At 45.4% G+C, this 24,125-nt stretch overlaps 1 protein-coding gene across 3 annotated transcripts in view; it reads left to right on the top strand.

The window, feature by feature from the left end:
- The window catches only part of DPY19L3 (dpy-19 like C-mannosyltransferase 3), a 472,263-nt gene that overhangs the window by 157,462 nt on the left and 290,676 nt on the right, over positions 1-24,125 (top strand). For all 3 annotated transcript variants that reach the window (XM_086945460.1, XM_086945459.1, XM_086945461.1), the window contains 2 exons: positions 4,291-4,381; positions 6,079-6,200. In XM_086945460.1, coding sequence (XP_086801586.1) covers positions 4,291-4,381; positions 6,079-6,200 — 213 coding nt within the window. The remainder of the gene's footprint in view (positions 1-4,290; positions 4,382-6,078; positions 6,201-24,125) is intronic.

Here is a 24,125-nt window from a genome sequence, read left to right as displayed (position 1 = left end):
CGCACGCTGACATGTGTTGGAAACAGTGGTGACTTTTTGTAGCGTCGTTACCGACTTGTAACTATCCATTTATAATATATAGCTAATCGACCAGGTGCTAATCCATGGCACTGGTAGGAATGTGATGCTTGGTGTGGAGCATGCTAAGACCGGTCAGTTTAGGAATACATTTAGATGTGGATACATCTTTTTATTTGTTGTCTTTTTCTAGTGCGGTGCATCCATTTACCTGAGCTCGTGCCAGGTGAGGTGGAGTGGTTCCTTCTCATCAAGTGGGTGAGTGAACCCTATCTACAAATTTACTGAACTGGTGATTTGTGACTGAGCCTGTTAGTCCGAGTGCTGGGCAATATTAGCTTATGTCTAGCATTTAATAATGATGGCACTAAACGTGCACGTTAAAATTCACATGTATACATGACTTTGTACCCTTATATTATAATTTTCTCCCCTATCTTTAGGATGAGAAGATGTTCATACATACACTTTCAGGTGATATGGTTCTTGTTACTTATTCTTTCTAGCAGTAGCACTAAGGGTCCTGAAGAAGCAGCAGGAGATCACTAGACTCCATACGTCTGCAGAAACATGTCGACCTTTCATCTTTAGTGGCTATTTGTTAAACCACTATTGCACTGTTTTTATTGATTTAGGAGTGTGAGGGTGGTTATTAAATTGTTTTTCCCGACCACTACCTAATTTTAGAGCTTCTTCTCTTTCTTTTCACAACACACATCTTTTTTCACGCACTGCTACTTAGTTCCCTTCTAGATACGCCTTTCTGTTTCACATCTGTAAATATCACTGTGGTTTTTCCTGTGCCTGGTGTAGTCATCTGCCAGCACAGGTTTTTTACCCTCTAATGTGACAGAAATTATGCACCAGAGATCCCAGATGATGAAGGGCGGTCTCGTTGGTGGACTGATGGGAACTCGCATAGTTTAATAACTATTTCCTGTGTAACTTTATTTGGGTACATTGTCTGTTTGTTCCTTGACTCTCTGTTAATTCTAGGTTGGTGTCAGAAAGTTGAGGTATCCTTAAAGCATAGATCAATAATAGAGATAACAACACAAATGAGTAGGACAGAATAGAAAAAAAACAAATGGAAAGAGAAACAGATAAAGAAAAATTGAGGATCTTGGTGGGTGCCACACAGCAGTGGTCACAGCCTGCCCCCGCGAGCAATGTGCCCAAGTACTTCTTTCTCCGCCAAAGGAGGCAAACATCACCAAGTCAGTTCTTGGGCACCACGTCCCCAGCTGTGTCTTTTGAAATTAAGTTGTTCTCCTCCCCACAACTTCCTGTTCTTCTCCAGGTTTTCCAGAACTGCTGTTCCCCTTTCATAGTTAGTACACTACAAAAGATGCCAAGGTATTTGCTTTGTGCATGTTCTCTAGGACACTATAATATATATATACTAATAAACTCTTCCAAGTCTGCCAAAAATTATTTTTCTGTCAGGATATTATGATTGTTGTCCCAGAGCTGATCATTGCCATCAGTGCTATTTACCTTCTAAGCAAGAGACTCATGGGCGGATATCTGCAGTTATAAAGGGAATTTTCGTCTGTTAAAGGTCCAACAAGGTTGACATGCTCTCATGACCATGGACCAAATACAAAGTTGAACAAAATGTTTCAATGTACTAGTGGTAACAGGTGGTGTACATATTTGTGGCCAAAAAGCTGAATTCTGAACGGCTGTGGTATTCTCTACGTGCTTTTCGGCATGTTGCCTTCATCAGGAAGCCACAGTATAGATAAATCAAAGTAATGTCTGTATCATAGAATGATACTCCAAATCATTCCCGTGACTTCCTGATGAGGGCAACATGCTGAAACGCCTAAGCTGGGGGTGAATAAGAAGCAATATGGGAAAAATGGCGTTTCACAGATTTGATCAAAATCTATATCAAGAGGAAATGGCTGGCTCAGAATCCCCAAAACAACAGGCAATAGAACAGTATCTATAAACTGCTCTAGGGGAATCATTGTCAAAGGAGGCACAAGAGCAGCTTGAGGAATCTATGACATGCAAGGAGGTGATTGCAGCGCTCACAAATATGTCAGTCGGGATGGCTGCCGGCCCGACCTTGTACCAGTGGAATTCTTTTTTTGAGCAAATCAAAGAGATTATGTTTAGCCTCTTCAGAAAGACCTTTCAGGGAGAAAACCCGCCAAATCATGGGCTGAGGCAAACATTGTGGTATTCCCTCCCCCCGCCAAAAAAAAACAATAGAGGAACTAGGTTCTTACCGCCCAATCGCAATAATGAACTGGGATACCAAGATGTATGCAAAACCGTTCGCAGCTCGACTGGCCTCCTTAATCGATGGTATGGTGACCCATTGGCAGCATGGATTTATCCCGGGGAGAAGCACTACGGATCATATTTGGAGGCTAATCACACTGGTTGTTGTGAGGCGGTGTCAGAGGACCCTATGGCGGCCATCCTGCTGTATGCGAAAAAAGCCTTCAATATGGTCTCCTGGCACTCTCTTTGGGTGGGCAGTAATGGCTGCCAAGGGGATAGGCCCTAACTTTATTGGCAATGTAAAAGCCATTTAGGATAACCCGATAGCAAGAGTAGGGATAAACTGAGAACTAACAGAGAGGCTGACTATCACAAGGGGAACATGACTTGGATGTTCATGCTCACCGCTACTTTTTGCGCTCTATATAAATCAGTTTTTAATTAAACTTAATCAGAAATTGTTCTAGGGGGGAGGTGAGGGAGGATGGGAGTTTGGGGGGGTTCTAGTTCAGTCAGGTTGCTTGTGTTCTACATTTTGACACAATCTATAAAAACATCGATTGCTTGTATGATTACATATGTCTGATTCGGCAGATGCCTCAGGTGTTCAAAGCCCTGCTTTGTCTATGCTAATTGACGGATAAAATTTGTTAAAAAAAATAATAATAATCCCAATTTGAATATAGCACCAGTAATTTTACATGGCCACAACACTAAGATCCTGATATATGCTGACGACATGACCATGGTTATGTCTGACCCTGAGGCTGCAATCAAAACGATAGAAGAAGCATCTAGATTTGGGGAACTATCTGGGTATTCGCTGAATAAAGAAAAAACATAGATAATTGTCAATAAATTTACTAGACTGAATGATTATAGAATAGTGCGGAGTGCAACATATTTAGGGGTAAAAGGTTTTTTTTCTTCCCCTTTTTTACCTTTCCACATCTTTCTTTAGTTATTGTATATATAGTTGCAAAATTTGGATTTTTTTCATTTGTTTGCACAATTAGTCACTCCTATTTTGTTGTTATATATTTCCCTAAATTGTTATAACTTATGAGAGCCATCCCACTCATCATTCCCAACATCTGGTTTAAAAAAAGGTCCTGCAGGACTTACTAGTGTGAAACCGTTTCGCAGACCCACATCTGGGGAGGTATTGTTTGGGTATCTATTCTGAGGTAAGGAATCGGAGGCAATACGTCTCTATCAGATTAATAAGTTACTTACCTTTGGCAACGCCTCATCTGGTAGAGACTCTATCTAGTTGCAGATTCCTTATTGACCCACCCATTTTCCCCACTCTGTGAACAGATTTCTTGGGAATGGGCTGTTCCCTTTCAGGGCCATAGTTTTCCACACCAGTGGCCAGTGTTCTTCATGGCTCCATGCTCCTGGTGTGGAAAGTTGCGAAAAGTAACTGATGTCAACAAGCTGGGATGGCACCTATATATGCACTGTGCACGTCATCTCCGGCACAGGCATTGCCATGCAGAGCCAAACGATGCCACCTACTGGGCCGCAGGGGTACGGCTCGCGAAATATTTCAGGATCCAGTCTGAATCCTGAGGATAATTCGAAGGAAAGGAATCTGCAGCAAGATCTGAGCAGGAATCTTTATGTAAACATAGATTTCAAACCACAAACTAGCTTTAAAATGGATTTACACTAAACTTCTAAAAATGTTTCAACAAAATAAATATTGCATGCTGAGGTACTTAATTCCCAAGTACAGGTTCTATATTTATTCTACATATCTTAAACTAAAAGAATTCTGTTTCACTAGAGGGATAGTTATAACAAATATCGAAAAAGGCATGGAGGACTGAAAAGATCATATTTTAAAAGGGATCATTTGTCTTGTACAATTAAAGTAGAAGTGACCTCGGAGGTCCATAACTTTATAAATGCCTCCTCCCTGTCCTCGTTCCTTTGAACGTCTCCGTAACTTATTGCAAGAAGTACTATATCCAACTTATAGAAACATGTTTTCATCAGTATTGGGTTCTCTAATTCTCTCACTTACAGGAGGTGGAACGAGAAATCTCATTCAGAACAGAATGTGGATTGTATTATTCTTATTACAAACAACTTCTGCAAGCTCCATCCTTGAAACAGGGTAAGCCAATTTCCTTTACTTTTATTTTCCGAGATCAATTTCTTAATCATGAGTATGCAAAACAAATACATTTTATAATTTGCATCTTTTCTAAATAGTTGCCTCAGTAAAGGTACGAAGTCCATGCTGGAAGTATTTATATTTTACAGTCTATTCTGCCTCAACACAAAGTTAAATCTCTTCATCCAGTATGTACATGAAGACATGAATTTGTTTGTTTGCACACCCTTAGCGTGAGTAATTGGGGTGCATTTTTATGTAAATGATTTGCAAAGTTTTAAAAGCATACCTAGGACTTCATTCTCGTGGGTTGCTGAGTGCTGTGTCGAATCCAAATATTTTCTGTGGCAAACTACAAACTATTATGACCAAAGGTGGGAAAATTTTATTTATTTGTACACAATGACAATACCATAAAGCTAATGAGGCAAACATGAAATTATTTCAAAGAGTGATTCTCTGGCAATCCCAACCAGAACGAATTACCTTAAGGTTCTACACAAGCGTAGACATCAACCAGTATGTGGCATTTGCTTTTGCTCATGATTGGATACTCTCTGGTCTATCTCCGTTAGATGCTTCTGATTTAATTTCTACCTCCCTGTTCTAGCCCCTGGAGTGTAGCTTCTTAACCATACATTTTAAATGAATAACCTATGTACAGTGGGTGGTAATTGAGACCAGACGTGTGCTGGGAGTGGTGCAGGGCATGCAGTGTGTTGAATAAAGAAAGATCAGTTTTCCAGAAGGTGACCATTGATGTTTAGGACAGGGGTGTAGCTGCCAATAGGTCAGCAAATGCAGTGGCACCGGGGCCCAGGGATGCTGGAAGCCCACTTCAGCCAATTAGTAGCTGTTTTCTTTACTAGTTAAAAAAAGGACAGGGCGTTGGGCTAGTTTCTTTACTTGTATTAGAGCCATATTGTCCCTACTACGCCACTGCTGTCCGGAAGTTGATCAAGGTATAGTTAGCATGGTAGAGGGACTCCAGTGATAGCAGAGTGTCTGAAAAGGGGAGGACACGGAGTCCTAAGGTATGCAGCATGTTGCTGCATAGAATAGCTGAGGCAATTCAGCGATTGACCAAGGGTGTTCAGACGATGGTTGGGGCATGTGCATAGCGTGGCCAAGAAAAAGTGTTAAGAGCCTCACTGAGCATTGCTGAAGGTGTTTTGGTGCAGCTTTCAGTTTAAACATATTGACTAAGGGTGTGGAGCTGGAATTTAAAGGTTACACGGAGGGTGAATTTGAGCGTCCTGGACAGCAGAAGGTGGCTTTCTGCAAGCCCCCTGTACTTTGGTTTCACAGAAGAGACCAAACAGCTTTACTTTTCAAGCATAATTCAGGTGGTCTGTCACTTTCATGATGACTTCATGCCTGCGCACCCCACCACTGGGGTTTAAGAACAGATAGCAGCCAAATCAGGCTGGGGTACCATGTGCACATTTGTGAGTACGCCCGCAGTCACTGTGTAAAGCTTGCAGCAAGCAGCTACTCTCCGAAACATGCAGTTCTCATAAACTAGCGTCTTCCATTGAACTCCCCATACTTTTTCACCTGCCATTTCTTATGCAAATTTCCCTCAGCTGTTTGTCATTTCATCATGTGATGTTCTTGAGAACGGCTTCATATGTTAAGACAATATAATGTACTGATGAAGTCACCACTCTTTGATTTAACTGTTGTCAAATATTTAGGTTTATTTGAACTCGTGTATGACAACAAAACTGAATCCATGAGGACCATCAATATACTGGAGCGAATGAATGTTTACCAGGAGGTGTTCCTCGCCATGCTGTACAGGATTCTACCATTTCAGGTACATATTTCTAAACGGGACCTCTCGTCAGCTAGCATAAAATACTATGAATGAAATTGAGGTCTTTGGTGCTAAAGATTATCAACTGCATTCATCTATGTATCCCTGGGGTCAGATTAGTATAAATTTGGGGGCAATGATCCAAACCATGCTTTTCTTAAGTGTTTTTAATTTTATGATTTTCCTTAAATTTGTTTTCAGGATTTCCTTGTCCCTATTGATTTTTAAGACCATTAAGTTATATCCACAAGGTGGGAGACCTAGAACCTTTTTGATAAGTTGTTTCCACCATAAGTGCCTTGGTTTCGTTTTTTCTTTGCTTAACTGAAATTAGCTTTTTCTGTAAGCACCTTCAAGGTTTATTTTATTTATTTTAAAAGTTTTGTATAGTGCTGGCTAGACTCAGAGGTATCAGAGAGCTTTACATGCGAGAGTAATAAAAAGCAAACATGGCATTGAAGTAGATGAAAAGATAATGAAACATGAAGTGAAGTATGGAAAACTAACTAACTAGATATACAGGTTTAAAATCAATACATTTCAAGTAATTAGGTAGATGTTGTTCATGAAATGGACACAAATTACAGAACAAATAAAACATAATTCGAGATCAGGTGCGAGTCACAGGTTAGGCATGCAAAAAAATAAAAGATAATGAGAGCAGCATGCGAAATATGTAGAACAGATCAAATAACACAGGGGCAAGAGCTATACATAACCAGTAGTTGAGTAGGAGATGTTCTGGAAATTGACAAATATTGCTGAGATAATATAACATGGTGAGTTGGAGATCAAGTGCTGGTCACAGTTTAGGTTACCCAATAATAATTGAGGAGGTGGGTTTTGAGGTCTTTTTTGAAGCTGAAATAGGAGGGATTACAGCGCAGATTTTTGGGAGGGCATGCCAGATAATAGGAGCATTGCCAGAGAAGGAGCATGATTGAGTGGATTTCTTTTTCAGCAGTAGCGGGATTAGTACGAGGGTGTTGGTGCTTCTCAGAGGTCGTGTGGTGTCCGCAATGAGGATTTTTTTTGAGAGGTATTACGGAGTGTTTTGGTGGAGGAATTTGTGAGTAAAGCAGGCAGTTTTGTAGGCAGATCTGCCTTCAATAGGGAGATATTTGAGAGATTTTAGAGCCCGGGATATACGATCGAAGCGTTTGCAGTCTGTGATGAGTCTAGCTGCAAGTCTTAGCACAGCTTTGATAGGAGCAAGGTGGATCTTGGGGATTCCGTTAAGGACGGCGTTACCATAATCAATACGAGAAAAAACAAGTGACTGAACTACAAGTTTAAAGTCGTCGGTGGGTATAAAGGGTTTGATTTTCTTGAGGCGACGGAGAGTGAAGAGCTAAAACGTTTTGTATATCACCTCAGTGCTTTTTGCTTTGTTCTTTCCTGTATTGGAAGCAAATACAGTTGCCTTAAAGATTGATACAAAACTGCATGAACTGCAGCATTAAACAAACAACCTATTATTACTGTTACATTGTACATAAAAGCCAAGAACGCAAGATGTTTCTTTATCTGCAGTTGCAAAAAATGGGTTTCTAACACTTTACTTCAGCTGCAACACCATAACTTTTGATATCAAATTAATGCACTTCTGAAGGAATGTCAGAAAATTCAGTTAGGCTTTCTGTGGCGCTTTCAGATTGCGCAGTATGAAACAAATTCAGGTATTTATAAGGTCAGTAGGATGTCGGTTATTTCAGGTATTTTTTATTTAACCATTACCTTCTCTTTTGTATTCACATTCTGTGCTTTATTCCGCCATCAAGTGGTTGAATCTGGAGTTGTCTTTTTAGGTTTTCTGTTACTTTTTCTCCATTGGTCATTGTCATCTATTTGGTGCCATGCTTATCCCCTTGTGAAGGCAGAAATACTCCTCAGAAACCTATTTATTTGCATGGTCTCTATGTTCAGATTGTTATTTCCGTCATTGGATCTGGAAGCACAGCAGAGGGTTCTGAAGCCATTAGAGAACAAAAGTCAAAGCTACATTGAGGGATTACAGACCAAAACAAAAAACAAAAACGAAAATCTGAAGGGGGTCACAAATTGAACAACTGACTTTGGGGAAATTGAGTTAATATTGGTGAAAACTGAGGTTTCAGGAGGTTTTTCAAAACAAACACATCAAGCTTGTAGTTCTGGGAATGAATATCTGGGATGGAACCTTCCCTTTTTAGGTTCTGTGCGAAGTACCACCACAATTTTGCCCAGAGGAAGGTGCCACAAGATTTGAACCTTTGTCTGCCAAAATATTTTAGCTCAGAAGGACATGACGCTTGTGCAAAGTTCCTGTCCAAGACACTGAAGACAAGGTAGAAGCCGAGGTGGGCACACTGTGCCATGACACAGTTCTAGCCGAAAACCTAGCTGAAGGACCTTGGGCTGTTGAGCAGATCCCTTAGGGGGCTCAGATGCTAAGACAGTTGAAACAAATAGGGAGAAGCATTGAAGAAGACGTAGAAGGATTGCGACGGTAAGGAGCTCCAGATAATTTTGCAGGGCACAGTGCAGAGCTGAAACCCTTGGACTTGAGATCCTCCAAAGCTACAGTGACACCAGAACCATTGGTGATTCAGGGCAAGCACAAAAAAAGACAACCCCATAGGTCAAGTTTAGAAGATACCATTGGCAGTAAGCCCTCAGAACCAGAATCGACTAACTTTGAAAGAGGATCAGGAGTGCAGGGGAGACAAAGAGCGTTGAGAGAAGAGGTCTCCGTGTTGAAGAGGAAGGCCTCAATGCTGACCAAAAATCGTTCGACCTCGAAAAGAAGAAATGTTGACTTGAGGCCAAGATGGGAGCCCTCATGAAAAGGAGAAAGTTTGACGATTCTCTCAAGAGATGTCCAATCCCTCTAAATCCACAGAGCGAGTAGGGTTACGAAAACTAGTACACAGAACTGGAACCTCCTACAGTGGCAAAGCCCCAAGAGGAAATCTTCTACAAGGAGTGGGGCGTAGAAGGTCAGTTTGAGCAGGGCTGTTTCATGACCTAGAATTAATAGAGATGGGAAGACGACCTACATACTGACTCAGCCGAAGAAGGAGTTGACACTTACCCTTACAGACCTTTACCCTCTGATAACAGTGCTGTGTACAATGCCATGGTTTAGATGGCAATAACTGATCACTACTGGGTATGGGTTCCCAAGCAGTAAGGCCAAACCCTGCCTCTACTAATATTACAAAACAAAATGCCAAAACTGCCACGTAATTTCAAACCACTTATTTCATTCCGTGCATATGAATAAAGCTATATGCAAGAGAGAATCTTATCATTGAGTCAATCAATTCGAATTTGCATTTTATTTACACTTTTCTTCTTTCATGTATTTTTTCAATTTTTTTTTATTTCAACACGACTTTTTTGTGAAGCACATTACAAAAGAACAGTACAAAAAACAAACATGAGAGTACTTGTCTCTATACATCATCCATACTGAAAGACATTTCAATCATACTTAGAACACATTCATACCACTAACAGTCTAAAAGAAGATACATTTTTCATACTATTTATATACAGTTCATGAATAGGAAACCATAGATTCTTGTTTATGAATATAAATCTCTGAGGTCAAAAGATTTGTTCAGTTCTCTTATGGTTTCAACGTAAGAAACGTAACTTGAAAAGGTCTACGCGTTTCAAACTCATTGATTTCGGAGTTCTTGTCAGGACCATGAGCTCTCTAAATGAGAATGGGATGTGCCTCATAAATTCGTCATCTTCCGCGGAGCGGGACCACTGGTGGCGGGATTGTCTTTCTCCTTAGTTCAGTTTAGTTGATTTTGGACGCCGTAATTTGGAGTCTGTTTTGGATCGGCTGGTTCACAGTGCGCCTTTAGTTCGCAGTGCGCTCCATTTGGGTCCCGTCTCACGATGATCCGCGGAAGATGACGAATTTATGAGGCACATCCCATTCTCATTTAGAGAGCTCATGGTCCTGACGAGAACTCCGAAATCAATGAGTTTGAAACGCGTAGACCTTTTCATGTTACGTTTCTTACGTTGAAACCATAAGAGAACTGAACAAATCTTTTGACCTCAGAGATTTATATTCATAAACAAGAACCTATGGTTTCCTATTCATGAACTGTATATAAATAGTATGAAAAATGTATCTTCTTTTAGACTGTTAGTGGTATGAATGTGTTCTAAGTATGATTGAAATGTCTTTCAGTATGGATGATGTATAGAGACAAGTACTCTCATGTTTGTTTTTTGTACTGTTCTTTTGTAATGTGCTTCACAAAAAAGTTGTGTTGAAATAAAAAAACATTTGAAAAAATACATGAAAGTAGAAAAGTGTAAATAAAATGCAAATTCGAATTGATTGACTCAATGATAAGATTCTCTCTTGCATATAGCTTTATTCATTTGCACGGAATGAAATAAGTGGTTTGAAATTACGTGGCAGTATTGGCATTTTGTTTTGTAATGGTTTAGATGGCAACAGACCACTATGGAGACCAACTGGAGAAGGTTCAGACTGAATTGTGTTTTATCTTGGAGGACCTACTACCATCCAAGAAGGAAAAAATATTCCTTCCAGTTCTCCCCTGCATGCCTGCCAGGGGTGAGAGGCTTTTAGGGAGCAAGCCTCCGCCAAAGCCATAATTCCCAGGATTGGGAAGAAATTCAGACATTAGTCTCAGGACTGTGACTAGGTCATTGTCACTACAGTGAGCAAAAGATTCAGTGCAGCAACAGCCAAGCCATAGGACTTCAACCGGACAAGGAGAGTAAGAGGATGGAGGTGGTGGGATGTAAAATAGAGAGGTCAGCTACCATGCAATGGCACATTGCCAACTCAAGTACACTCTTGAAAAGATACTTAAATTAAAAGTGGGAAGAAATGGAGGTATTTTTGCAGGGTCTCCCATAGCCGTACAAGAAGACAACAAAGGCAGTGATTTAGGAGGCAGGCAATTTCCAACACTTGCCTAAAATCTGCACTGGATACTGTTGATAGAGCCATCAGGCAGGGTTGTGTCGGAACCATTCTAAGGCACACATTGCAATGGGTGTATATGTTTCAAGAGATGTATGCGACAGTAGTGAACATGCCTTTCATGGGCGAAAACCTCTTCGGACATGCAGTGGAAAAGAGTTTTTAATGGATGGCAGAGGATAGTGAGACAGGAAAGGCGATCAGGGTTTTGCAGTTCAGGGGTCTCTGTCAAATAGGGTACCACCAAGAACAAGGCTTCCAGCGAAAGGAGGGTCACAACTTCACACCACTAACTAGCTCCCAGAGTACATAGTCTCAGTAGCAATGCCCCCACTTTGCCAAGGCAGCACTTTTGAGGGTGAGGGAGAGATACCCCTTTGGGAGTTAGCACCATCAAGCAAGTGACTTCCTAATGGAATCTCCTCTGCACACAAAACCAGTATTGGGCAGAATAAGAGGATCCCGTTAGAAACGGAGGACAACTGGACATCAAACCTAATGCAACATGGTTATTGTATAGAACTAATACGAAGGCCTCCAAACTTTAGCCTGAAAGCAAGATATGCTGCACCTGCATCAAAAGGTCAGTGACCTACTAAGCAAATAGGCAATAGTGTGTCCCTGTGAGAAAATGGGGTTCTGTTGCAGTACCCTCCACACACACACACATTTTGCCTGGCTTTTGATCCAACTTGCCTGGCTTTTGATCCAACTCTGATTGCAGAGTACTGGGTCCCTGCTGTCTAGGTTCCCAGCACCAGGGTTCTTTCCCTAAAAAAATCCACAATTAGTACTCCTACTATGTAAGCCCCTGGCACGTGGTACCCTGGATACCTAGAGCCTGAAAGCTGAAGAGGTCCCCTGGGACCCACTCACTAGGACCATGTCACTGTCTTTGCAGCTTGCATGCCCCTTTGAGGTGAAAATATTCAAAGTCAACATGGTCCCTGCCTAAGTGCCATGCCACTCAGCACTTCCTGAAGGTATAGGTAAGTTACCCCTCTAGAAGATCTTACAGCCCTAAGGCAGGGTGCATTATACCACAGGTGAGGGCATATTCACATGAGTAGATATGTCCCTACAATACTTGTCTATTCTTAAATATTGGAAGTGCCAGGGAAGCCATAAGGAGTACATGGGCTGGAAATTTGACAACCCGAGTTACCTAGCACCAAGATGGCTTCTCTGAAACCAGGAGTGTTTGGTAGTAAACCACTCCTTGCAATAAATCCACACTGATGCCAGTGTGAGATTTATTTAACCATGTACTCAGTAGGCACCTCAGAGGTACCCCCTGAAAACCTACCAACCTGGTGTGGTCACTGACTGTCTTTAGGCAGCCTGCCACACCCGGACATTTTGCTGAACCCCGACCAGAAACAATAATTTAAATACAGCCTTAGCCAGACGTTTGTTTAGAGTAAAGACAGTAGTAGCACACGACTTACTAGAAATGAAAGCTGAAGATCAGCAACTCTAACAGCACTATAATTGTAATCCTTCTCTATTTGTTAACTATATCCTTAACAGTAGCCATTTTTACTGTGCTCACCCTCAGCTGCATATCTTTTACGTTTGGTTGTCAAACCTATCTGTAGGATCTTCGCACCGTGTTCATCAACTAACGTTGAGGATATTAACCGTATGCCGGGTAGGGTCAGTGTGGCAGAAGATTCTTGTGGTTCTGAAGGAAAAGTGCAACCTGTTTGTGAGATTAATACAAACAAAACTAAGTTAAATATAACTGTATTACTTCACTATGAAGAAATGCTTGTGAAGAAATGCAATGATCAGGAAAATCAGTTAATAACAAATTATATATATAGGTCGCTTGCAGTTTAACCCCTTCCATGCCATCATGGCACACAGTGCTTGTGTGCTGATGACGGCTCCCGGCCGTCATAACCGCACCCGCGATAGGAATGTGCCGCGCAGAATCGCGGCCGCGGTCAAGGGGTTAAAAAAAATATATATGCATTTTCATTATCAGTAAAAACGATATGCACCCTAAAAATAAATGGGTATGGCTTTTAAAAGTCTGAAGGTGAATAATCATTATAATGTTAGAGTGAGAGCTTTTTTAATGGGCTAGATTTAGTGTTAGGATATAGGTTAATGAAAGGTTTATGGTTGGTGTGAAGGGTAAGGTTAGGGTTGAAATGCAGACTCTTTGTAGGAATTATTGATAGTTTTGTTACGATAATCCATGAATTGTTAATTGATTTCTTTTTTTTATTGTTTAAGGATTCCTTATAAAGGTATGTCTTCATACATTATTTTTCATTCAGAAGTAGATTCACAGGAATATGGATTTAAGGGAAATTCAGTAGATTCTTTGGAACCCAAGGGAAATTTGAGGAATGCATGTTATGGAGAAGTATATTTTCAAGTCCCCACAGTTATATAGAGTAAGGTGAAATTAGAAGAAGAGTGGCATGTCTCTAAAGAACCTGTTGAAAAGAAGCTTACCACTCTTTTATTAAGATGTTATTAACAATAAAAGGTGCAAAAATGAGATGCAGTACGACTGCATGAGGGTGAACAGTATGAGAAAGTACGGTTACAACCCCCTCATACAATTTATCCAAGGCAATTCCCACCCAAAGTTTCAATATAAGTCATAGGAAATGGTAGCTAACCCGATTGTGTTTTAAGTTGTTTTTTACTTTTTTTGACAACCAATTTTATTGAGTTTTGGATGTAACAACTAACAGCACCATTCAGAGCCACATTGTACATTTTCAGAATAGGGAGAAAACACATCACAGTGACAGCAAGATTGCATAAAGAAATCAATACTAGCTCAGTTTTGTATTTGACAATAATAATCAATTGTTGATCTATGCTTTAGTGCTGGGATTATCAATTCTGGCGAATAGGAATATATTGATGTTTAGAAACTTGTATAAATTATTGTAAAAAGTTGTATATATGGTGAATTTAAAAAAAAGTGATAAAAAGCAAAATAACATTTGTGAGAGGAAAAAGTAATTAAAAAGAAGTTTTATAAATCCACAATTTTGGGTATCTCAGTCTATATTATAACAATATGAGATAGAGTTCTAGAAATACACACATAACCCGGTGTTCAAGTGAACTTTCAAAAAGTGTCATATCCCTACTAGGGTTCATCCTTTTAGGTAGGGGCCTCTTTCTTCCAAAATAATCAATACTAGCTTATCCACATGAATCCGAAGAGCGGACCACGCCATCTCAATCATCGAGTACCCTGACCCATTTACCCCACATGCGGCGAAATTTCTCAGGGCACCCCCTGGGTACATAATAAAGGCCGCTCCTGCACAGCGCACCAATTCACGCCCCGACGCCAGCGTCCTAGAGTGGGAGAAGCAGTATTAAGCCAATGCACGGCAATGTCCCTCTTGGTGACCACCAATGCCTTGTTGAGGAAGAGCTTCTCAGCCTTGGAGCTGTCCAATCCATCGGTGACGCCCAGCAGAACATGGATGGGATCAAGAGGCACCTCCCAGCCCAGGACCTCCGTCAGCTCTTGCGTTAAAGATTCCCAATATCTCTGAATCACCGCACACAAACAAACCATATGGTAAAAATCTGCGTGGGGTTGGGAGCAGCGGGGCAGTGGGAGTCAGGCCAGAGCCCAGCGCGGTGGATACGCAGGGGTGTAAGGCATGCAGGAAGTACTGGGACCAGGCGGAGTCTCGCTGATACCACAATCATCCTAGGCGCCATCAGAGCGTCCCGCCAGTCCTCATCCTCCAGAGCCCAAGCCAACCCTCCCACTTCTCGCGGAGTAGGAAAAGGGAATTAGGGGTATTGTTAGTGAGGGAACGATAAATCCGAGAGACTCCACCCCTCCCCAAATCCCCAGTCAGAACTTGCACCTTGGGCGGGCTATATTCGGGCAGGGACGTGCCATCTGTAATGTGGGAGTGAAGGGCGTGATGCAGTTGCAAATATCAAAAGAATTGAGAGGGATGGAGGGAGTGTCTGGTGTGTAAGCCTTGAAAGGATCGGATGTGAGTAAAACTCCAGACATCGCCCTACAAGGTTATCCCAATGAGATCCCACTGCCGTAACCCTGACAGGGAAGCGACTTCACCAAGCCTAGTGCCACACCACAAGGGAGTGTAGCTAGTCAGCCTGCCCGCCCATTGAGTATGATGAAGTGATGCATGCCAAGCCCGGAATACGCTGCGCGTGACCTCGGGAAGAGTTCCTGGAATCGTGGTCCCATAAAGCATCCCCTGGATAGAGGAGAAGCCCAAGATATGAAGTTCCAAGCGATACGCTGGGTCGGACCAGCCGCCATTGAACAAGTCATGAATCGGGAGGAGATGAGTTGCTAAGTAGTAGAGGTAAAGGTTTGTAATTCCGAGACCTCCATCAAAAGGTGGGACTCTGCATTGGGCCAGGGCCAGCCTGGACCTCCGACCCCACCAAAGGAATTTAATGGCCATGCCATCCATGTCCCGGAACCAAGATCTGGCAAAGGAGAGGTGAGTGTTCTGGAGCATGTACAAAAAACGGGGCAAGATCATCATTTTGTACAGGGCAATCCTGCCCAAAGGTTTGAGAGGCAACGTGCACCATTTAAGGAGGTCGGCGCGGACCCGCCTAACCAGCGGGGCAACATTGAGTCCCCATGCAAGGTCGGGGAGGAGGGAGATCCAGATCCCCAAATACTTGAAAGACAGCCGCCAGAGCGGAATCGACGACTGCCAGTCAAAACACTTGCGCGATAAGTGTAAGGGGGCAAGGATGGACTTGGCCGGGTTAAGCAGCAAGCCGAAGGCCTGTTCAAAAGTGGCCAATGCCCAAAGGCAGCCAGGTCGCGATCGGGCTAGGTCCGCCAGGAACAGCAACACATCATCCGCGTATAACGCAATTTTATCCTCCGCTAGGCCTGGCCACCTCCAGCCAGTCAAGGAATTGTCACTGCCGAAAAGGCACGCAAACGGCTCCATAGCTAGAGCGAAAAGGATCGGGAAGAGGGGGCATCCCTGCCGCGTACCCCGTCCAAGGGGGAAGGGGCGGGATAGAGCGCCGTTAACGAGGACCTGCGCCCGAGGCCGGTGATAGAGTAGCCTCACCAAGTGACGGAAAGCATTGCCAAAGCCATCTGTTCCAACACTGCATCCAAGTAGCTCCAGTCAACGGAGTCGAAGGCCTTCACAAAATCAATAAGGAGATGGGACAAATATGGAGTAAGCAGGTGTCGGTTCTCAAGGGCAAGGGGAAGGTGTCGGAGACAGGGTCTAGTCCCTCGGAGAGGCATGAAGCCGCATTGGTCAGGGTGGACAAGCTGGCCTAAGTGCGGCATATGCGATCGGCCAGTACGGAAGCTAAAATCTTAAGTTCCGTATTAATGAGCGAAATGGGACGCAAGTCCGAGCAGCATTTCGAGGGGGGCTGGGACTTAGGGATCACTACAATAGTAGCGAGATCCGTCTCTCGCCGGAATGAGCCGCACTCCGCCGCCTCCTTATACATTGCCACAAGTGATGGAAGCAGGGTATCGCGAAAGGACGAATAAAACTCCTGGTGGAGACCGCCCGGCCCAGGGTTCCTACCAGCTGCTAGGCGCGAAATGGTGCAAGACACCTCCTCAGGGGTGAGAGGAAGGTCCAACGCAGCCGCATCAGAGTCGCTAAGACGTGGTAGAGAAAACTCTTCCCGTTGGAGATCAGAGCGAGAAAGAGCAGGCGAACGCGCTGAGTTAAAGGGCAGCATAGTAGGAGGTAAAGCATTGGGCAACCGCTACCGGAGCACAGTGAAGCGTTCCCTCTGCGTCTGTCATCTCAGGTATGAACGGTGGGCCATAGGGTGGGTGGCGAGGCAGTGGAGGAGCTTTCCATTTTTGTCTCCCCAGCCATACACTTGGGCTACGGACGAACGCCAAAGAAGCTTGGCAGCTTCCAGAGAGGTCGGTCTCATTTAGTCTCGTAGGAACGCCAGTCTCCGTTCCTGAGCATAGGATCTATCATCGAGGTTCATCCCCTCAAGCAGGGCGGCCTGCGCCTCCAAACGCGCGAGCTGAGAGTTACGCGCCGCCCGAGTGAGTTTCAACTCGCCTTCGGCGAACCTCCTAATGGTAGCCTTACCAGCCTCCCAAAGGGTGCGAAAGGAGGACACTGAGCCCTGGTTAATGGTAAAATAGGAGGAGAATTCAGCACCAATGCTGTCCCTGAACTACTCGTCCTGGAGGAACCAGGCGTTGAGGCGCCAAAGTGGACGAGAGGATGGGGGAAGGGCCCCCACGTGAAGTAGCACTGGCGAATGGTCCGAGAGGCCCCTCGGGAGAATAGAGATTGCCTGGAACGATCAGCAGTCCTGAGCCGGCAGGAAAGCATAGTCGAGGCGTGCGTGGGTGTGGTGAGAGACAGAAGTGTGGGCGTATTGCCTGGCAGTCGGGTGCCATAGTCTCCAGGCTTCTGAGTCCCAAGATGGCCGCCCATGAGGAGAGAAGACCAGACTGAGCAGTCTTGGAAATAGAGGGAGAGGATGCAGTGTCGAGGCCAGGGTCCATAACGGCGTTGAAGTCACCCCCCCACCACGGCCAGTCCAAATGGCAAAGCCGCGATCAGCGGGGTAAGTCCGCGGAGTGTAGCGGCCAGCAAGGCAGGAGGGGAATAGACAGACAGCAAGTTAAGCGGGCTATCCCCAAGGGTCCCTACTAACAGGATAAAGCATTCCTGAGGGTCTTGTGTAACCCTACGCGCCACTAGGGGAAGAGTACGGCGCACCATAATGGCCACCCCTCTAGACCCTCTACCAAACCCAGAATGCCAAGTAGCGCCATAGCCATAGCTGGCAAGGAAGGGACAATGCTGTCCTAGTAGATGGGTTTCCTGAAGCATGAGTATGTCTATCTCCTGTCGCTGGGCTTATCGCAGGACGGCTGCGCGCTTGATTTTGACCAGCAGGCCGTTAACGTTCCAGGACATTAAGCTGAGCGATGAGAGCGCGTTAGAATCTCCAAGGAGGAGGAGGCCATGGGGGGAGCCGAGCCGCAGGGCAGCTTAGCTGGGACACTAGAGGCGAGGTAACTCCCAGAGTCCTTGGACTGGGTAGCGTAGCAGTGTGCAGGATGTGTTCTCCCAAATGTATTGGAACAAAAATGGTGCAAAAAACAATAGCCCTGAAAAACCAAACAAAGAGGGGCAAAGGCTCCAATCCCCCCCCCCCCTACACTTCAGGACCGGAAGCATCTGTCGCCCGAACAGTAACAGAAATACTGAAACACCAAGCTAAAACGCTCGGAAACTGGGACAGTCATGGAGGACCCCTCCTCATATTAGGATGTTCATGTCCTATACCATCGGTGAACAGTCAGTGACCAAATGGGATACTGGTCTTAGAGGACTCCAACCAGGAACGCAGACATCGGACAAAAGGTTTACAGCGTTGCGATGTGATCAAGCCGGTCCGAGAAGAAGAATCGGGCTGCGGGAGAGATCGGTGTCGGAAGGTCTATCGGGGACAGTCGAGGTGAAGCTGAGCCGGGGTCAGAGTGGCCTAGGGAGCTAGGGCGCCGCCTGGCCGGAGACGTCTCCCTAGAGGGCCGAGGCGTGTGGCCCCGGGAAGGGCCCACTGGAGAGGCAGAGCGCGCACCCTGCCAGCCCCTGCGCCTCCCCGAGCGTCTACGGCGCGGGCAGAGCACCGGTTGCAGCAGGTTGCATGTGGGCCTGGGCAGGCGTCCGCAGCGGGCATTCCGTTGCCCATGTCCACGCCTCCTCACCTCTCAACCGCAGGTACCGCAGGGGGGAGGGGGGAAGGAGAGTCCCCCGGCGGTCCGTAGGCAGCAGTGTATCTCAGTCAGGAGGTCCAAGCAGCACCTCGGTCACCTCCGAGGGCAACCACACAGCGTCACAGGCCACCTGCGGGGTCCCAGGCAGCAGCAGCACCTCATAACTGACCTGGCAGACAGCCAGTTCGTCCACCAGGAGCATGGCAGCTCGGGGCCCACAGGAGCGAGGTTGTGCCCCCCCAGCGGGGAGACAAGGCCACAAGTTTGCCGGTGGGAGCGGGGACAGCACAGCTCCTCTTCAAACCACCCCGTTAGTGCCCGAGGTCGTCTCCCGGAAGATCCGGACTCCCTGAATTCAGGGGGAGCCTGAGAAGGCAGGCAGGCGTCATGTAGGTCCCCGCGGCGTCAGCCGCACCAACGCCAGGAAGGAAGGTCAGGCCCGCAGTCCCGCCGGCCGAGCACTGGAGCACTGGAGGCCGGCAGGTCGGCCCCGGAGTCACGGCAGCCCGGGGGGGGGGGGCTACAGGAGCAATGCGGTGACCCCTCCAGTGGGGCAACAACACCATGACCCCACCGTGGGCAAGGAAGATTGTTTAGCTCCTCCCCGGGCCAAACGTCAGGAGCTTGAGGGCAGCAGCAGACGGGTCCGGGCTCCCGGAATGCAGAGGGAGCCCGAGAAGGCAGACCAGCATCATGTAGGCCCCCGCAGTGTCAGCCACACTAACGCCAGTGAGGAAGGTCAGGCTCGCAGTCCTCGGCCGGCGGCCCCGGAGTCGCAGCAGCTCGGGGAAGGGGCACAGGAGCGATGCAGCGGCTCCTCCAGTGGGGCAACAATACCACGACCCCGCCTGGGGCAATGAAGATTGTTCAGCTCCTCCCCCGGTCAAACGTCAGGAGCTTGAGGGCAGCAGCAGACGGGTCCGGCTCCCGAAAGGCAGAGGGAGCCCAGGCAAGCAGGCAAACATCCTCACGGCCCCGGCAGCATCAGCCGCAGCAATGCCAGGAGAAGGGGGGGGGGGGGGGGGGGGGAGGAAGAGTCCGCTGTCTCGCCGGCCGATCCCCAGAAGGCCAGCGACGAGGCACCTCACAGCCACGCTGTCGGGGCATCAGACCAAGCAAGGGGCCGCGGCCGCCATCTTGAGGGAGGCCGCGAGGAGGTACACGAAGGAAAGGTGTCTGCAGCCCCAAGGATCCAAGTAAAGCACTACCGCAGGAACCTCCGGATCTCCAGGTAAGCGGGTGAAGGAGAGCAGGGTCACTAGGGTCCTGATGGCGGGCGGATTCAGAGCGGATGACGGAGGGGTCCGGAGCACTCCTAAATTGTGACCCCCATCTCGACGCTCTTGGCCATGCCCCTAAGTTTTTTTTAATGTGTAGGAAATCCACATTTTCTGCTTGGTCACCACAGATTTTTGACCTCTTGCTGGAGCCTATATTTTTACTGGTTTAAGAACTCTGCACTTTACTCCTGCTAACCAGTAGTAAAGGGCCTGTACTCCCACATTGAAGTTGGTTGGATTGGCATATTCCCAATTGGTATACTTAACTAATCTGCAAGTTCCTATTATATGGTGCAAGATAAACCCAGGGCTTTGTAGTTAAATACTACCAGTGAACTGCAGCAGCTATTATGCCATTCACTACATTGGCAGTGCAAACATTCCTTGAGGCCTACCCTATGTAGCTGGATTGTAGGGATGTATGACGTTACAACGCATGCTTTTACCACGCATGCTGTTACAACGCAAGTATTACAACAAAAACCTTTACAACGCATTACACTTGGGGGTGCTGGATAGTGAATAGTTTAATTTACTATTCCAACTCCAGTCCCTGTGGACACTAGGGAAGGTGTTGGATAGTAAATTAAAACTATTCCTTATCCTAGAGCGCCCCCCAGTGTAATGCGTTGTAATGGTTTTCGTTGTAATACATGCGTTGTAACAGCACTGCGTGGTAAAAGTTGCATTGTAAAGGTTGCATACCGGACTGTAGCAGTGTAAAAACCGCAATTCGACCTGTCAAAATAAACCTTTTGACAGGTCAAAAGCTCCCTTTTAAATATTAATAAGTCACTTGTTTGTAGGCCTAGTAGTCCACAAGGCAGGGCCCACTGTATTTAAAAGTAGGGCATAAAGACATTTAAAATGCCCTTATAGTAACTAGCAACCAAAAGATATTTTCACTGTAGTAGGACAGCTGACTCACAAAGAATGCTGTATATCAGAAATTGGACTAGCTAGAAAAATAATGAATCTACTATTTCTAAAAGTTAATAAAAATCCAATGGGAAGTCCGATTATTAATAGATATTAAGGAAAAGTAATTCTCTGCCTGAAGTTCCTGGAGGCTAATATGTATTTACTTTACAACTTTTTCCAGCCAGGGATTAGAATTTTAATAGGTGTGAAAAAAGGTGATACAATCCTCCCAAGACCTACCCAATAGGTCACTGTGATGGACAGGTCGACCTGAATGGGCAGGGATGACTCCTCTGAAGCTCACAGAATATGCTGGGTGGGGGCTCTGAGCATCCTTTTTAGGTCGAGCTGGTGTAAGCAGCGCGAAGCGCTGCGTCCAGCGAAGCCTCTATTGTCATCCACTTGCTGTGAATCTGGGACAAAGGATGGGCACGCGCAGGGCCGTCGGTGATTTCAGCATGTGTGCGCGCACGTTCACCCACACTCTGTGCACATCTCCTGTCCCAGTTCCAGTCAGCCTCTCGCAATCAAACACACGCACATGCACACACACACACGCACGCGCACACACACACACCCCCGCAACTTTCACATACGTGTCTTAATTTCCCCCAAAGCTCCCCGCTTCTGTTCCCTCTCTCTGCTCTACCTCCCCTCTCGGGCATTGCCCCCCCCCCATCCCCCGCCTTCTCAGCGGTCCCCGCTCTTTCATCGTCCGTCGCCTCTTCAACGACATCAGCAAGCGTAGAAATGGCCAAGAGTGCTCTGCGTCTGCGCGGAAATGCGTGCGCCCGCCTTACGTCACTCAGCGGCTGTAACGTACGGCAGACAGTCGCAGAAGAGAAGACATGCTCTGTGCGAACCAATGTCATGCAGGAGGCTTGCAAGACTTTTTACACAGGGCTCACGCTTGCTAGAAGCGCATTATTGCAAACTTGGCTAATGTGAGCTTTCCAATAATTTGGCATATTTCACTAATGCTAAATTCTGGAATTTTTTGGAGGTTTTGTTTGTCTATCAACAAGGGTGCTAAGTCCTACTGCCAGCTGACTTTTGAGCTTCACAGGGGCAAAACTCTGTCATTTTCGATCTTAAAAGTACTTTTACGTATGAAAACGGCTTTGAGAATCTGGCATGTGTTCACGGAAGCGCACATGCTGTCAGGACGTAAATCCACAAGAAAGGTCTGCCTGTGCGCGGGGTGCCTGCTGAATGTAGCGCGATGTACAGCCCCAGCCCCCAGGAATGCTCGGGTGCTCTCAGTGGCCCCCACCGCCACAGGCCGCCTTTACTGTGTCTATTCGTCAGAACTGTCAGCGCTGTTTAGAGCCAGAGCCGGCTCGCCGCTCAGGCACGCTGCAGTTCCCATTATGAAGTGCAACCCCAGGCCAGACACCCGTGAGGAGGAACCCTGTTTACAGTGCGTGTCGGTGCAGGAAAGGAAATGGGACAAGCTGCCAAAGTGAATGGCACTTAAAAAAAAAAAAAAAAAAATAGGTCTAGCCTGGTCATGCCTGCAAAGGCTAGCTTCTCTGCAACCTTTCAACCCGTGCGTGCCTTTTCCACTTCTGCTGGGCCTCCTGCCCTCATTAAACTTCACTTAAAACCTGAGCAATCCATGCAGGTTGACTTTGCGTTTCATTTTTTTTTTGCTTTGCTTTGTAGTAGGGTAACAGGGCTTTCTCTCGGAAGAAAAACTCTGTAAGGAGAAAGAGAGGCCTGTGCTGACGGAGATCACAAACTATTACATTTTACTAAAATAAGTCCAAAATAAAAGCAGCAAAGCGGGTGTACGGACAGGCTCAATAAAAGGGCGATGACCTCTTTTCTTTGCCAAGTGTGTTTTTGTTTAAGTGGGAACGCCAAACAATGAGCCTTATTTCACCTTTTTAGGTCGAGCTGGTGTAAGCAGCGCGAAGCGCTGCGCAACATACACTCAAAAAAACCACTCAGTGCCACATAATAACACACCACCTAATTACACTCTACTAAATGCAACACACACTCCACACAATTTCACTCAGTGACACATAATTATATACTACATAATTACAATGCACTCAATGCAACATACACTCCAAACAATACCATTCAGTGCCACATAGTTACACGCCACATAATTACACTCTATCTATCGCATCACCTCAGCATCACTCAGCACCACCACAGCATCACTCAGGGGCACAACAACATCACTATGCGCTACCACAGCATCACTGAACGCCACAGCATCACTCGTCGCAACCACATAACTCAGCGCCACCACAGCATCAATCTGTGCAACCATTCAACAACTGGTTCAAATATGTTCTCTCAATGTTTCAAGCTTTTTTACAAATGTAACAAAAAGATGTTAATATTTCACTTCTGTTCTTGGATTTTCGTCATAATAAAATACACTGAACATAATCTTCACAAAAGTTATTTACAAAAGTTTAAGCTATTGCCATTATAAATTATAATAACTTTTATTTAAGTATTACTTATTTAAAAAAATTAAAAGCAATTGTGATTTGTAATATCAATACATCTAAGTCACGTAAATACAACACATATTGCATTACAAATGCTATAGGTGTCACATTTGCGAAACTTAAAAGTATTGGCATTGTAAATGACAATGCTATTAATTTCGCGATTTTCAAAACCAACACATAAATAAAAAATTTGTCATTTAAAATACCAATAGCTCAAACTTTCCTAATTCGAGACCTATTGCATTGCAAATGCTTTTTGACTTGGCAGTGTTAATTCCTACTTCTGGTTTAAATATAACACGTGGGGCACACTTGAAAGGAATTAAACAGGATGCCAAGGCAATTCTTGAATTTCCATGATGTGGTTGTTGGAAGACCCAGCTTTTGTTTTACCAGACGTCTGTCACTGAGTTTATTGGGGCGTCCAGTGACTAAAAACTGGATTGGAGTGTTAGATATGAGAGAATACTAGGATTACCACAGAATAGTCCTCGCATGTACACACCCCCAGCTCTCAGAGACTAAGTTGAATGTGGTCAAAGAAAATCTTAA

The sequence above is a fragment of the Lissotriton vulgaris genome, chromosome 12 (genome assembly GCF_964263255.1).
Source record: "Lissotriton vulgaris chromosome 12, aLisVul1.2, whole genome shotgun sequence".
Lineage (NCBI taxonomy): Eukaryota > Metazoa > Chordata > Amphibia > Caudata > Salamandridae > Lissotriton > Lissotriton vulgaris.
The sequence above is the reverse complement of the archived record's forward strand: the minus strand, read 5'-3'. Positions and strand labels throughout refer to the sequence as shown.